The sequence below is a fragment of the Oncorhynchus nerka genome, linkage group LG12 (genome assembly GCF_034236695.1).
Source record: "Oncorhynchus nerka isolate Pitt River linkage group LG12, Oner_Uvic_2.0, whole genome shotgun sequence".
Lineage (NCBI taxonomy): Eukaryota > Metazoa > Chordata > Actinopteri > Salmoniformes > Salmonidae > Oncorhynchus > Oncorhynchus nerka.
This window is the reverse complement of record NC_088407.1, coordinates 455,081-467,500: the sequence shown is the minus strand read 5'-3', so window position 1 is coordinate 467,500 and position 12,420 is coordinate 455,081. Positions and strand designations below refer to the sequence as shown.

Here is a 12,420-nt window from a genome sequence, read left to right as displayed (position 1 = left end):
TGTGTGATGCTGTGTGATGCTGTGAGATTGTGTTTAATGCTGTGTGATGCTGTGAGATGCTGTGTGATGCTGTGTGATGCTGTGTGATTGTGTTTAATGCTGTGTGATGCTGTGTGATGCTGTGTGATGCTGTTTAATGCTGTGAGATGCTGTGTGATGCTGTGTGATTGTGTTTAATGCTGTGTGATGCTGTGTGATGCTGTTTAATGCTGTGAGATGCTGTGTGATGCTGTGTGATGCTGTGTGATTGTGTTTAATGCTGTGTGATGCTGTGTAATGCTGTGTAATGCTGTGTGATGCTGTGTGATGCTGTGTAATGCTGTGTGATGCTGTGTGATGCTGTGTGATGGTGTGAGATGGTGTGATGCTGTGTAATGCTGTGAGATTGTGTTTGATGGTGTGTGATGCTGTGTGATGCTGTGAGATGGTGTTTAATGCTGTGTGATGCTGTGTGATGCTGTGTGATGCTGTGAGATGCTGTGAGATTGTGTTTGATGCTGTGTGATGCTGTGTGATGCTGTGAGATTGTGTGATGCTGTGTGATGCTGTGTGATGGTGTTTAATGCTGTGTGATGCTGTGTGATGCTGTGTGATGCTGTGTGATGCTGTGTGATTGTGTTTAATGCTGTGTGATGCTGTGTGATGCTGTGTGATGCTGTGTGATTGTGTTTAATGCTGTGTGATTGTGTTTAATGCTGTGTGATGCTGTGTGATGCTGTGTGATTGTGTTTAATGCTGTGTGATGCTGTGTGATGCTGTGTGATTGTGTTTAATGCTGTGAGATGCTGTGAGATGCTGTGTGATGCTGTGTGATTGTGTTTAATGCTGTGAGATGCTGTGTAATGCTGTGTGATGCTGTGTGATGCTGTGTGATTGTGTGAGATTGTGTTTAATGCTGTGAGATGCTGTGTGATGCTGTGTGATGCTGTGTGATGCTGTGTGATGCTGTGTGATGCTGTGTGATTGTGTTTAATGCTGTGAGATGCTGTGTGATGCTGTGAGATTGTGTTTAATGCTGTGTGATGCTGTGTGATTGTGTTTAATGCTGTGTGATGCTGTGTAATGCTGTTTAATGCTGTGAGATGCTGTGTGATGCTGTGTGATGCTGTGAGATTGTGTTTAATGCTGTGAGATGCTGTGTGATTGTGTTTAATGCTGTGAGATGCTGTGTGATGCTGTGTGATGCTGTGTAATGCTGTGTGATGCTGTGTGATTGTGTGAGATGCTGTGTGATGCTGTGTGATGCTGTGTGATTGTGTTTAATGCTGTGAGATGCTGTGAGATGCTGTGTGATGCTGTGTGATTGTGTTTAATGCTGTGTGATGCTGTGTAATGCTGTGTGATGCTGTGTAATGCTGTGTGATGCTGTGTGATGGTGTGAGATGGTGTGTGATGGTGTGAGATGCTGTGTGATTGTGTTTAATGCTGTGTGATGCTGTGTGATGCTGTGAGATGCTGTGTGATGCTGTGTAATGCTGATGCTGTGTAATGCTGTGTGATGCTGTGTGATGGTGTGAGATGGTGTGTGATGGTGTGAGATGCTGTGTGATTGTGTTTAATGCTGTGTGATGCTGTGTGATGCTGTGAGATGCTGTGTGATGCTGTGTAATGCTGTGTAATGTTGTGTGATTGTGTTTAATGCTGTGTGATGCTGTGTGATGCTGTGTGATTGTGTTTAATGCTGTGTGATGCTGTGTGATTGTGTTTAATGCTGTGTGATGCTGTGAGATTGTGTTTAATGCTGTGAGATGCTGTGAGATGCTGTGAGATGCTGTGAGATTGTGTTTGATGGTGTGTGATGCTGTGAGATGCTGTGAGATGCTGTGAGATTGTGTTTGATGGTGTGTGATGCTGTGTGATGCTGTGTGATTGTGTTTAATGCTGTGTGATGCTGTGAGATGGTGTTTAATGCTGTGAGATTGTGTGTGATGCTGTGTGATGCTGTGTGATTGTGTTTAATGCTGTGTGATGCTGTGTGATGCTGTGTGATTGTGTTTAATGCTGTGTGATGCTGTGTGATGCTGTGTGATTGTGTTTAATGCTGTGTGATGCTGTGTGATGCTGTGTGATTGTGTTTAATGCTGTGTGATGCTGTGTGATGCTGTGTGATTGTGTTTAATGCTGTGTGATGCTGTGTGATGCTGTGTGATGCTGTGTGATTGTGTTTAATGCTGTGTGATTGTGTTTAATGCTGTGTGATGCTGTGTGATGCTGATTGTGATGCTGTGTGATTGTGTGATGCTGTGAGATGCTGTGAGATGCTGTGAGATTGTGTTTAATGCTGTGAGATGCTGTGAGATGCTGTGAGATGCTGTGAGATGCTGTGTGATTGTGTTTAATGCTGTGTGATGCTGTGTGATGCTGTGTGATGCTGTGCGATTGTGTGATGCTGTGTGATGCTGTGTGAATGCTGTGTAGATGCTGTGAGATGCTGAGATTGTGTTTAATGCTGTGTGATGCTGTGTGATGCTGTGTGATTGTGTTTAATGCTGTGTGATGCTGTGTGATGCTGTGTGATGCTGTGTAATGCTGTGAGATTGTGTTTAATGCTGTGTGATGCTGTGTGATGCTGTGTGATTGTGTTTAATGCTGTGTGATGCTGTGTGATGCTGTGTGATGCTGTGTGATTGTGTTTAATGCTGTGTGATTGTGTTTAATGCTGTGTGATGCTGTGTGATGCTGTGTGATTGTGTTTAATGCTGTGTGATGCTGTGTGATGCTGTGTGATTGTGTTTGATGCTGTGTGATGCTGTGTGATGCTGTGTGATGCTGTGAGATTGTGTTTAATGCTGTGTGATGCTGTGAGATGCTGTGTGATGCTGTGTGATGCTGTGTGATGCTGTGTGATGCTGTGAGATGCTGTGTGATGCTGTGAGATGCTGTGTGATGCTGTGTGATGCTGTGAGATTGTGTTTAATGCTGTGTGATGCTGTGTGATGCTGTGAGATTGTGTTTAATGCTGTGAGATGCTGTGTGATGCTGTGAGATGCTGTGAGATGCTGTGTGATGCTGTGTGATTGTGTTTAATGGTGTGTGATGCTGTGTGATGCTGTGAGATTGTGTTTAATGCTGTGAGATGCTGTGAGATTGTGTTTAATGCTGTGTGATGCTGTGCATGTTAGGTGGTGTATCATGAGCAGAACATTCAGCGCTTCTGGGAGAAGCATCGTGTTCTGTTCCCTGACGCCAGGCTGGTCGGACCGGAGGAGAACCTACAACAGGACCAGGCTAGAACCATGGCTGTGTGAGGATTACACCTAGAACTATTCCTTAGAACATGAGGAGGGAACCCTGAACACTTATTGTAACAATGAGCTGCTTAGAACATGTCCCACACCTGCATAACCATTCTTGTAACCTGTGTTCTGTGTGTTCTGTGTGTTCTGTGTGTGTGTGTGTGTGTCTGTCTGTCTGTCTGTCTGTCTGTGTGTCTGTGTGTGTGTGTGTGTGTTCTGTATGTGATGTGTTCTGTGTATGTGTGTAGGGAGGCGTGTAAGAAGGACAGTCAGTGTGATTACTACTTCAGTATCGATGCTGATGTTGTCATCGTCAACCCTGATGTTCTCCGTATCCTTATAGAAGAGAACAAGTAAGAATCCTTCACCCTACAGACTACACCCTACAGACTACACCCTACAGACTACACCCTACAGACTACAGGCTACACCCTACAGGCTACACCCTACAGACTACACCCTACACCCTACAGACTACACCCTACAGACTACACCGTACAGACTATACCCTACAGACTATACCCTACAGACTACACCGTACAGACTACACCCTACAGACTACACCCTACAGACTACAGACTACACCGTACAGACAACACCGTACACCCTACAGACTACACCCTACAGACTACACCCTACAGACTACACCCTACACCGTACAGACTACACCCTACACCGTACAGACTACACCCTACACCGTACACACTACACCGTACAGACTACACCGTACACCCTACAGACTACACCCTACAGACTACACCTACACCGTACAGACTACACCCTACACCGTACAGACTACACCCAACACCCTACAGACTACCCCCAACACCCTACAGACTACACCCTACAGACTACAGACTACACCCTACAGACTACAGACTACACCGTACAGACTACACCCTACACCGTACAGAATACACCCTACAGACTACACCCTACAGACTACACCGTACAGACTACACCCTACAGACTACACCCTACAGACTACACCCTACACCATACAGACTACACCCTACACCGTACAGAATACACCCTACAGACTACACCGTACAAACTACACCGTACAGACTACACCCTACAGACTACACCCTACAGACTACACCCTACAGACTACACCCTACAGACTACACCCTACAGACTACACCCTACAGACTACACCCTACAGACGACTACACCCTACAGACTACACCCTACAGACTACACCCTACAGACTACACCCTACAGACTACACCCTACACCGTACAGACTACACCCTACAGACTACACACCACACCCTACACCGTACAGACTACACACTACACCCTACACCGTACAGACTACACCCTACACCGTACAGACTACACCCTACACCCTACAGACTACACCCTACAGACTACACCGTACAGCCTACACCCTACACCGTACAGACTACACCCTACAGACTACACCCTACAGATTACACCGTACAGACTACACACTACACCTGTTGTCATCTTGCCTTCCTAAAGTATTCATACCCCTTGACTTATTCCACACCCTAAACCCTACAGACTACGCACTACGCCCACACACTACACCCTAAACCCTACAGACTACGCACTACGCCCACACACTACACCCTAAACCCTACAGACTACGCACTACACCCACACACTACACCTTAAACCCTACAGACTACGCACTACGCCCACACACTACACCTTAAACCCTACAGACTACGCACTACGCCCACACACAACACCTTAAACCCTACAGACTACGCACTACGCCCACACACTACACCCTAAACCCTACAGACTACGCCCACACACTACACCCTAAACCCTACAGACTACGCACTACGCCCACACACTACACCCTAAACCCTACAGACTACGCCCACACACTACACCTTAAACCCTACAGACTAAGCACTACGCCCACACACTACACCCTAAACCCTACAGACTACGCCCACACACTACACCTTAAACCCTACAGACTACGCCCACACACTACACCTTAAACCCTACAGACTACGTACTACGCCCACACACTACACCTTAAACCCTACAGACTACGCACTACGCCCACACACTACACCCTAAACCCTACAGACTACGCACTACGCCCACACACTACACCCTAAACCCTACAGACTACACCCACACACTACACCCTAATCCCTACAGACTACGCCCACACACTACACCCTAAACCCTACAGACTACGCCACACACACCCCCTAAACCCTACAGACTACGCCCACACACTACACCCTAAACCCTACAGACTACGCCCACACAATACACCCTAAACCCTACAGACTACGCCCACACACTACACCTAAACCCTACAGACTACGCCCACACACTACACCCTAAACCCTACAGACTACGCCCACACACTACACCTAAACCCTACAGACTACGCCCACACACTACACCCTAAACCCTACAGACTACGCCCACACACTACACCTAAACCCTACAGACTACGCCCACACACTACACCCTAAACCCTACAGACTACGCCCACACACTACACCCTAAACCCTACAGACTACGCCCACACACTACACCCTAAACCCTACAGACTACGCCCACACACTACACCCTAAACCCTACAGACTACGCCCACACACTACACCCTACGCACTACGCCCACACACTACACCCTAAACCCTACAGACTACGCACTACACCCACACACTACACCCTAAACCCTACAGACTACGCACTACACCCACTCACTACACCCTAAACCTTACAGACTACGCACTACGCCCACAGACTACACCCTAAACCCTACAGACTACACCCTAAACCCTACAGACTACACCCTAAACCCTACAGACTACACCCTAAACCCTACAGACTACGCCCACACACTACACCCTAAACCCTACAGACTACGCCCACACACTACACCCTAAACCCTACAGACTACGCACTACGCCTACACACTACACCCTAAACCCTACAGACTACGCACTACGCCCACACACTACACCCTAAACCCTACAGACTATGCACTACGCCCACACACTACACCCTAAACCCTACAGACTACGCACTACGCCCACACACTACACCCTAAACCCTACAGACTACACCCTAAACCCTACAGACTACGCCCACACACTACACCCTAAACCCTACAGACTACGCCCACACACTACACCCTAAACCCTACAGACTACGCACTACGCCCACACACTACACCCTAAACCCTACAGACTACACCCTAAACCCTACAGACTACACCCTACAGACTACGCCCTAAACCCTACAGACTACACCCTAAACCCTACAGACTACACCCTAAACCCTACAGACTACGCCCACACACTACACCCTACAGACTACACCCTAAACCCAACAGAATGAATTCTTACCCCTTGACTTATTCCACATGTTGTTACAGCCTGAATTCAAATCAATGTTAATAGATATTAAATAGATTTCTCACTCATTTACATACAATACCCCATAATGACCAACATGTTTTCAGAAATGTTGTGAAAATTAAACACAGAAATATCTTTATTTACATAAGTATGCACACCCCTGAATCAGTACATTGTACAGGCACATTTCGCAGCACCTGTGTCTCTAAGAGCTTGCCACACCTGGATTGTACAACATTTGCCCATTTATTTTTTTCAAAATTCTTTAAGCTCTGTCAAATTGGTTGTTGATCATTGCAAGACATCCTTTTTCAGGTATTGCCATAGATTTTAAAGTAGATTTAAGTCAAAATTGTAATTTGGCCATTCAGGAACGTTCACTGTCATCTTGGTAAGCAACTCCAGTGTTTATTTGGCCTGGTGTTTTAGGTTATTGTCCTGCTGAAAGGTGAATTCATCTCCCAGTGTCTTTCATCCTGAAAAGCTCCCAAGTCCTTAACGATGACAAGCAAACCCATAACATGATGCAGCCACTACTATGCTTGAAAATATGAAGAGTGGTACTCAGTAATGTGTTGTATCTTCTCCAAACATAACATCCAGGACACAAAGTGAATTGCTTTGCTACATTTTTTGTTGCAGTTTTACTTTAGTGCCTTGTTGCAAACAGGATGTGTGTTTTGGAATATTTTTATTCTGTACAGGCTTCCTTCTTTTCATTCTGTCCATTAGGTTAGTATTGTGGAGTAACTATAATGTTGTTGATCCATCCTCAGTCCTATCACAGCCATTAAACTCTGTAACTGTTTTAAAGTCACCATTGGTCTCATGGTGAAATCCCTGAGCGGTTTCCTTCCTCTCCGGCAACTGAGTTAGGAAGGATGTCTTTCAAATCAAATTAAATCTCATGTATTTGTCACGTCTGCCGAATACAACAGCCCTTAACCAACAATTTAAGAAGTTAAGAAAAAAATAGATAAGTAGAAAATAAAAATTAGCCAAGACAAATAATTAAACAGCAGCAGTAAAATAACAATGTGGAGACTATATACAGGGTATTACGGTACAGAGTCAATGTGGAGGCTATATACAGGGTATTACGGTACAGAGTCAATGTGGAGGCTATATACAGGGGGTACCGGTACAGAGTCAATGTGGAGGCTATATACAGGGGGTACTGGTACAGAGTCAATGTGGAGGCTATATACAGGGGTACGGTACAGAGTCAATGTGGAGGCTATATACAGGGGTATTACCGGTACAGAGTCAATGTGGAGACTATATACAGGGTATTACGGTACAGAGTCAATGTGGAGGCTATATACAGGGTATTACGGTACAGAGTCAATGTGGAGGCTATATACAGGGTATTACGGTACAGAGTCAATGTGGAGGCTATATACAGGGTATTACGGTACAGAGTCAATGTGGAGGCTATATACAGGGTATTACGGTAGAGAGTCAGTGTGGAGGCTATATACAGGGTATTACGGTAGAGAGTCAATGTGGAGGCTATATACAGGGTATTACGGTACAGAGTCAATGTGGAGGCTATATACAGGGTATTACGGTAGAGAGTCAATGTGGAGGCTATATACAGGGTATTACGGTACAGAGTCAATGTGGAGGCTATATACAGGGTGTTACGGTACAGAGTCAATGTGGAGGCTATATACAGGGTATTACGGTACAGAGTCAATGTGGAGGCTATATACAGGTATTACGGTACAGAGTCAATGTGGAGGCTATATACAGGGTATTACGGTACAGAGTCAATGTGGAGGCTATATACAGGGTATTACGGTACAGAGTCAATGTGGAGGCTATATACAGGGGGTAACGGTACAGAGTCAATGTGGAGGCTATATACAGGGTATTACGGTACAGAGTCAATGTGGAGGCTATATACAGGGTATTACGGTACAGAGTCAATGTGGAGGCTATATACAGGGTATTACGGTACAGAGTCAATGTGGAGACTATATACAGGGTATTACGGTACAGAGTCAATGTGGAGGCTATATACAGGGTATTACGGTACAGAGTCAATGTGGAGGCTATATACAGGGTATTACGGTACAGAGTCAATGTGAAGGCTATATACAGGGTGTTACGGTACAGAGTCAATGTGGAGGCTATATACAGGGTATTACGGTACAGAGTCAATGTGGAGGCTATATACAGGGTGTTACGGTACAGAGTCAATGTGGAGGCTATATACAGGGTGTTACGGTACAGAGTCAATGTGGAGGCTATATACAGGGGGTACTGGTACAGAGTAAATGTGGAGGCTATATACAGGGTATTACGGTACAGAGTCAATGTGGAGGCTATATACAGGGGGTACTGGTACAGAGTAAATGTGGAGGCTATATACAGGGTATTACGGTACAGAGTCAATGTGGAGGCTATATACAGGGGGCACCGGTACAGAGTCAATGTGGAGGCTATATACAGGGGGCACCGGTACAGAGTCAATGTGGAGGCTATATACAGGGGGCACCGGTACAGAGTCAATGTGGAGGCTATATACAGGGGGCACCGGTACAGAGTCAACGTGGAGACTATATACAGGGGGTACCGGTACAGAGTCAATGTGGAGGCTATATACAGGGTGTTACGGTACAGAGTCAATGTGGAGGCTATATACAGGGTGTTACGGTACAGAGTCAATGTGGAGGCTATATACAGGGTGTTACGGTACAGAGTCAATGTGGAGGCTATATACAGGGTGTTACGGTACAGAGTCAATGTGGAGGCTATATACAGGGTGTTACGGTACAGAGTCAATGTGGAGGCTATATACAGGGTGTTACGGTACAGAGTCAATGTGGAGGCTATATACAGGGTATTACTATATACAGGTACAGAGTCAATGTGGAGGCTATATACAGGGTATTACGGTACAGAGTCAATGTGGAGGCTATATACAGGGTATTACGGTACAGAGTCAATGTGGAGGCTATATACAGGGTATTACGGTACAGAGTCAATGTGGAGGCTATATACAGGGTATTACAGGTACAGAGTCAATGTGGAGGCTATATACAGGGTGTTACGGTACAGAGTCAATGTGGAGGCTATATACAGGGTGTTACGGTACAGAGTCAATGTGGAGGCTATATACAGGGTATTACTGTACAGAGTCAATGTGGAGGCTATATACAGGGTATTGCTGTACAGAGTCAATGTGGAGGCTATATACAGGGTATTACGGTACAGAGTCAATGTGGAGGCTATATACAGGGGGTTACTGGTACAGAGTCAATGTGGAGGCTATATACAGGGGGAATGCAATTACAGAGTCAATGTGGAGGCTATATACAGGGTATTACGGTACAGAGTCAATGTGGAGGCTATATACAGGGTATTACGGTACAGAGTCAATGTGGAGGCTATATACAGGGTGTTACGGTACAGAGTCAATGTGGAGGCTATATACAGGGTATTACGGTACAGAGTCAATGTGGAGGCTATATACAGGGTACGGTACAGAGTCAATGTGGAGCTATATACAGGGTATTGCGGTACAGAGTCAATGTGGAGGCTATATACAGGGTATTACGGTACAGAGTCAATGTGGAGGCTATATACAGGGTATTACGGTACAGAGTCAATGTGGAGGCTATATACAGGGTATTACTGGTACAGAGTCAATGTAAGGCTATATACAGGGTATTACGGTACAGAGTCAATGTGGAGGCTATATACAGGGTATTACGGTACAGAGTCAATGTGGAGGCTATATACAGGGGTTACTGGTACAGAGTCAATGTGGAGGCTATATACAGGGTATATACGGTACAGAGTCAATGTGGAGGCTATATACAGGGTATTACGGTACAGAGTCAATGTGGAGGCTATATACAGGGTATTTACGGTACAGAGTCAATGTGGAGGCTATATACAGGTATTGCAGTACAGAGTCAATGTGGAGGCTATATACAGGGTACCGGTACAGAGTCAATGTGGAGGCTATATACAGGGTATTACCGGTACAGAGTCAATGTGGAGGCTATATACAGGGGGCACCAGTACAGAGTCAATGTGGAGGCTATATACAGGGTATTACGGTACAGAGTCAATGTGGAGGCTATATACAGGGTATTACGGTACAGAGTCAATGTGGAGCTATATACAGGTATTACGGTACAGAGTCAATGTGGAGGCTATATACAGGGTATTACGGTACAGAGTCAATGTGGAGGCTATATACAGGGTATTACGGTACAGAGTCAATGTGGAGGCTATATACAGGGTATACGGTACAGAGTCAATGTGGAGGCTATATACAGGGGTTACCGGTACAGAGTCAATGTGGAGGCTATATACAGGGTATTACGGTACAGAGTCAATGTGGAGGCTATATACAGGGTATTACGGTACAGAGTCAATGTGAGGCTATATACAGGGTATTACGGTACAGAGTCAATGTGGAGGCTATATACAGGGTATTACGGTACAGAGTCAATGTGGAGGCTATATACAGGGTAGTACGGTACAGAGTCAATGTGGAGGCTATATACAGGGTATTACGGTACAGAGTCAATGTGGAGGCTATATACAGGGTATTACGGTACAGAGTCAATGTGGAGAGCTATATACAGGGTATTACTGGTACAGAGTCAATGTGGAGCTATATACAGGGTATTACGGTACAGAGTCAATGTGGAGGCTATATACACAGGTATTACGGTACAGAGTCAATGTGGAGGCTATATACAGGGTATTACGGTACAGAGTCAATGTGGAGGCTATATACAGGGGTATTACGGTACAGAGTCAATGTGGAGGCTATATACAGGGTATTACGGTACAGAGTCAATGTGGAGGCTATATACAGGGTATTACGGTACAGAGTCAATGTGGAGGCTATATACAGGGTATTACGGTACAGAGTCAATGTGGAGGCTATATACAGGGGTTCACGGTACAGAGTCAATGTGGAGGCTATATACAGGGGGCACTGGTACAGAGTCAATGTGGAGGCTATATACAGGGTACGGTACAGAGTCAATGTGGGTACAGAGTCAATGTGGAGGCTATATACAGGGTATTACGGTACAGAGTCAATGTGGAGGCTATATACAGGGTATTACTGGTACAGAGTCAATGTGGAGGCTATATACAGGGTATTACGGTACAGAGTCAATGTGGAGGCTATATACAGGGGGCACGGTACAGAGTCAATGTGGAGGCTATATACAGGGTATTACGGTACAGAGTCAATGTGGAGGCTATATACAGGGTATTACGGTACAGAGTCAATGTGGAGGCTATATACAGGGTATTACGGTACAGGAGTCAATGTGGGAGGCTATATACAGGTACCGGTACAGAGTCAATGTGGAGGCTATATACAGGGGTACGGTACAGAGTCAATGTGGAGGCTATATACAGGGTATTGCTGTACAGAGTCAATGTGGAGGCTATATACAGGGTATTGTTGTACAGAGTCAATGTGGAGGCTATATACAGGGTATTACGGTACAGAGTCAATGTGGAGGCTATACAGGGTATTACACAGAGTCAATGTGGAGGCTATATACAGGGTATTGCGGTACAGAGTCAATGTGGAGGCTATATACAGGGTATTACGGTACAGAGTCAATGTGGAGGCTATATACAGGGTATTACGGTACAGAGTCAATGTGGAGGCTATATACAGGGTATTACGGTACAGAGTCAATGTGGAGGCTATATACAGGGTGTTACGGTACAGAGTCAATGTGGAGGCTATATACAGGGTATTACGGTACAGAGTCAATGTGGAGGCTATATACAGGGTATACGGTACAGAGTCAATGTGAGGCTATA

General features: G+C 45.4%; 1 protein-coding gene across 4 annotated transcripts in view; it reads left to right on the top strand.

Moving 5' to 3' along the window:
• The window catches only part of plod3 (procollagen-lysine, 2-oxoglutarate 5-dioxygenase 3), a 120,071-nt gene that overhangs the window by 38,339 nt on the left and 69,312 nt on the right, over nucleotides 1-12,420 (top strand). For all 4 annotated transcript variants that reach the window (XM_065025104.1, XM_065025103.1, XM_065025102.1 and 1 more), the window contains 2 exons: nucleotides 3,123-3,244; nucleotides 3,485-3,589. In XM_065025104.1, the coding sequence (XP_064881176.1) occupies nucleotides 3,123-3,244; nucleotides 3,485-3,589 (227 nt within the window). The remainder of the gene's footprint in view (nucleotides 1-3,122; nucleotides 3,245-3,484; nucleotides 3,590-12,420) is intronic.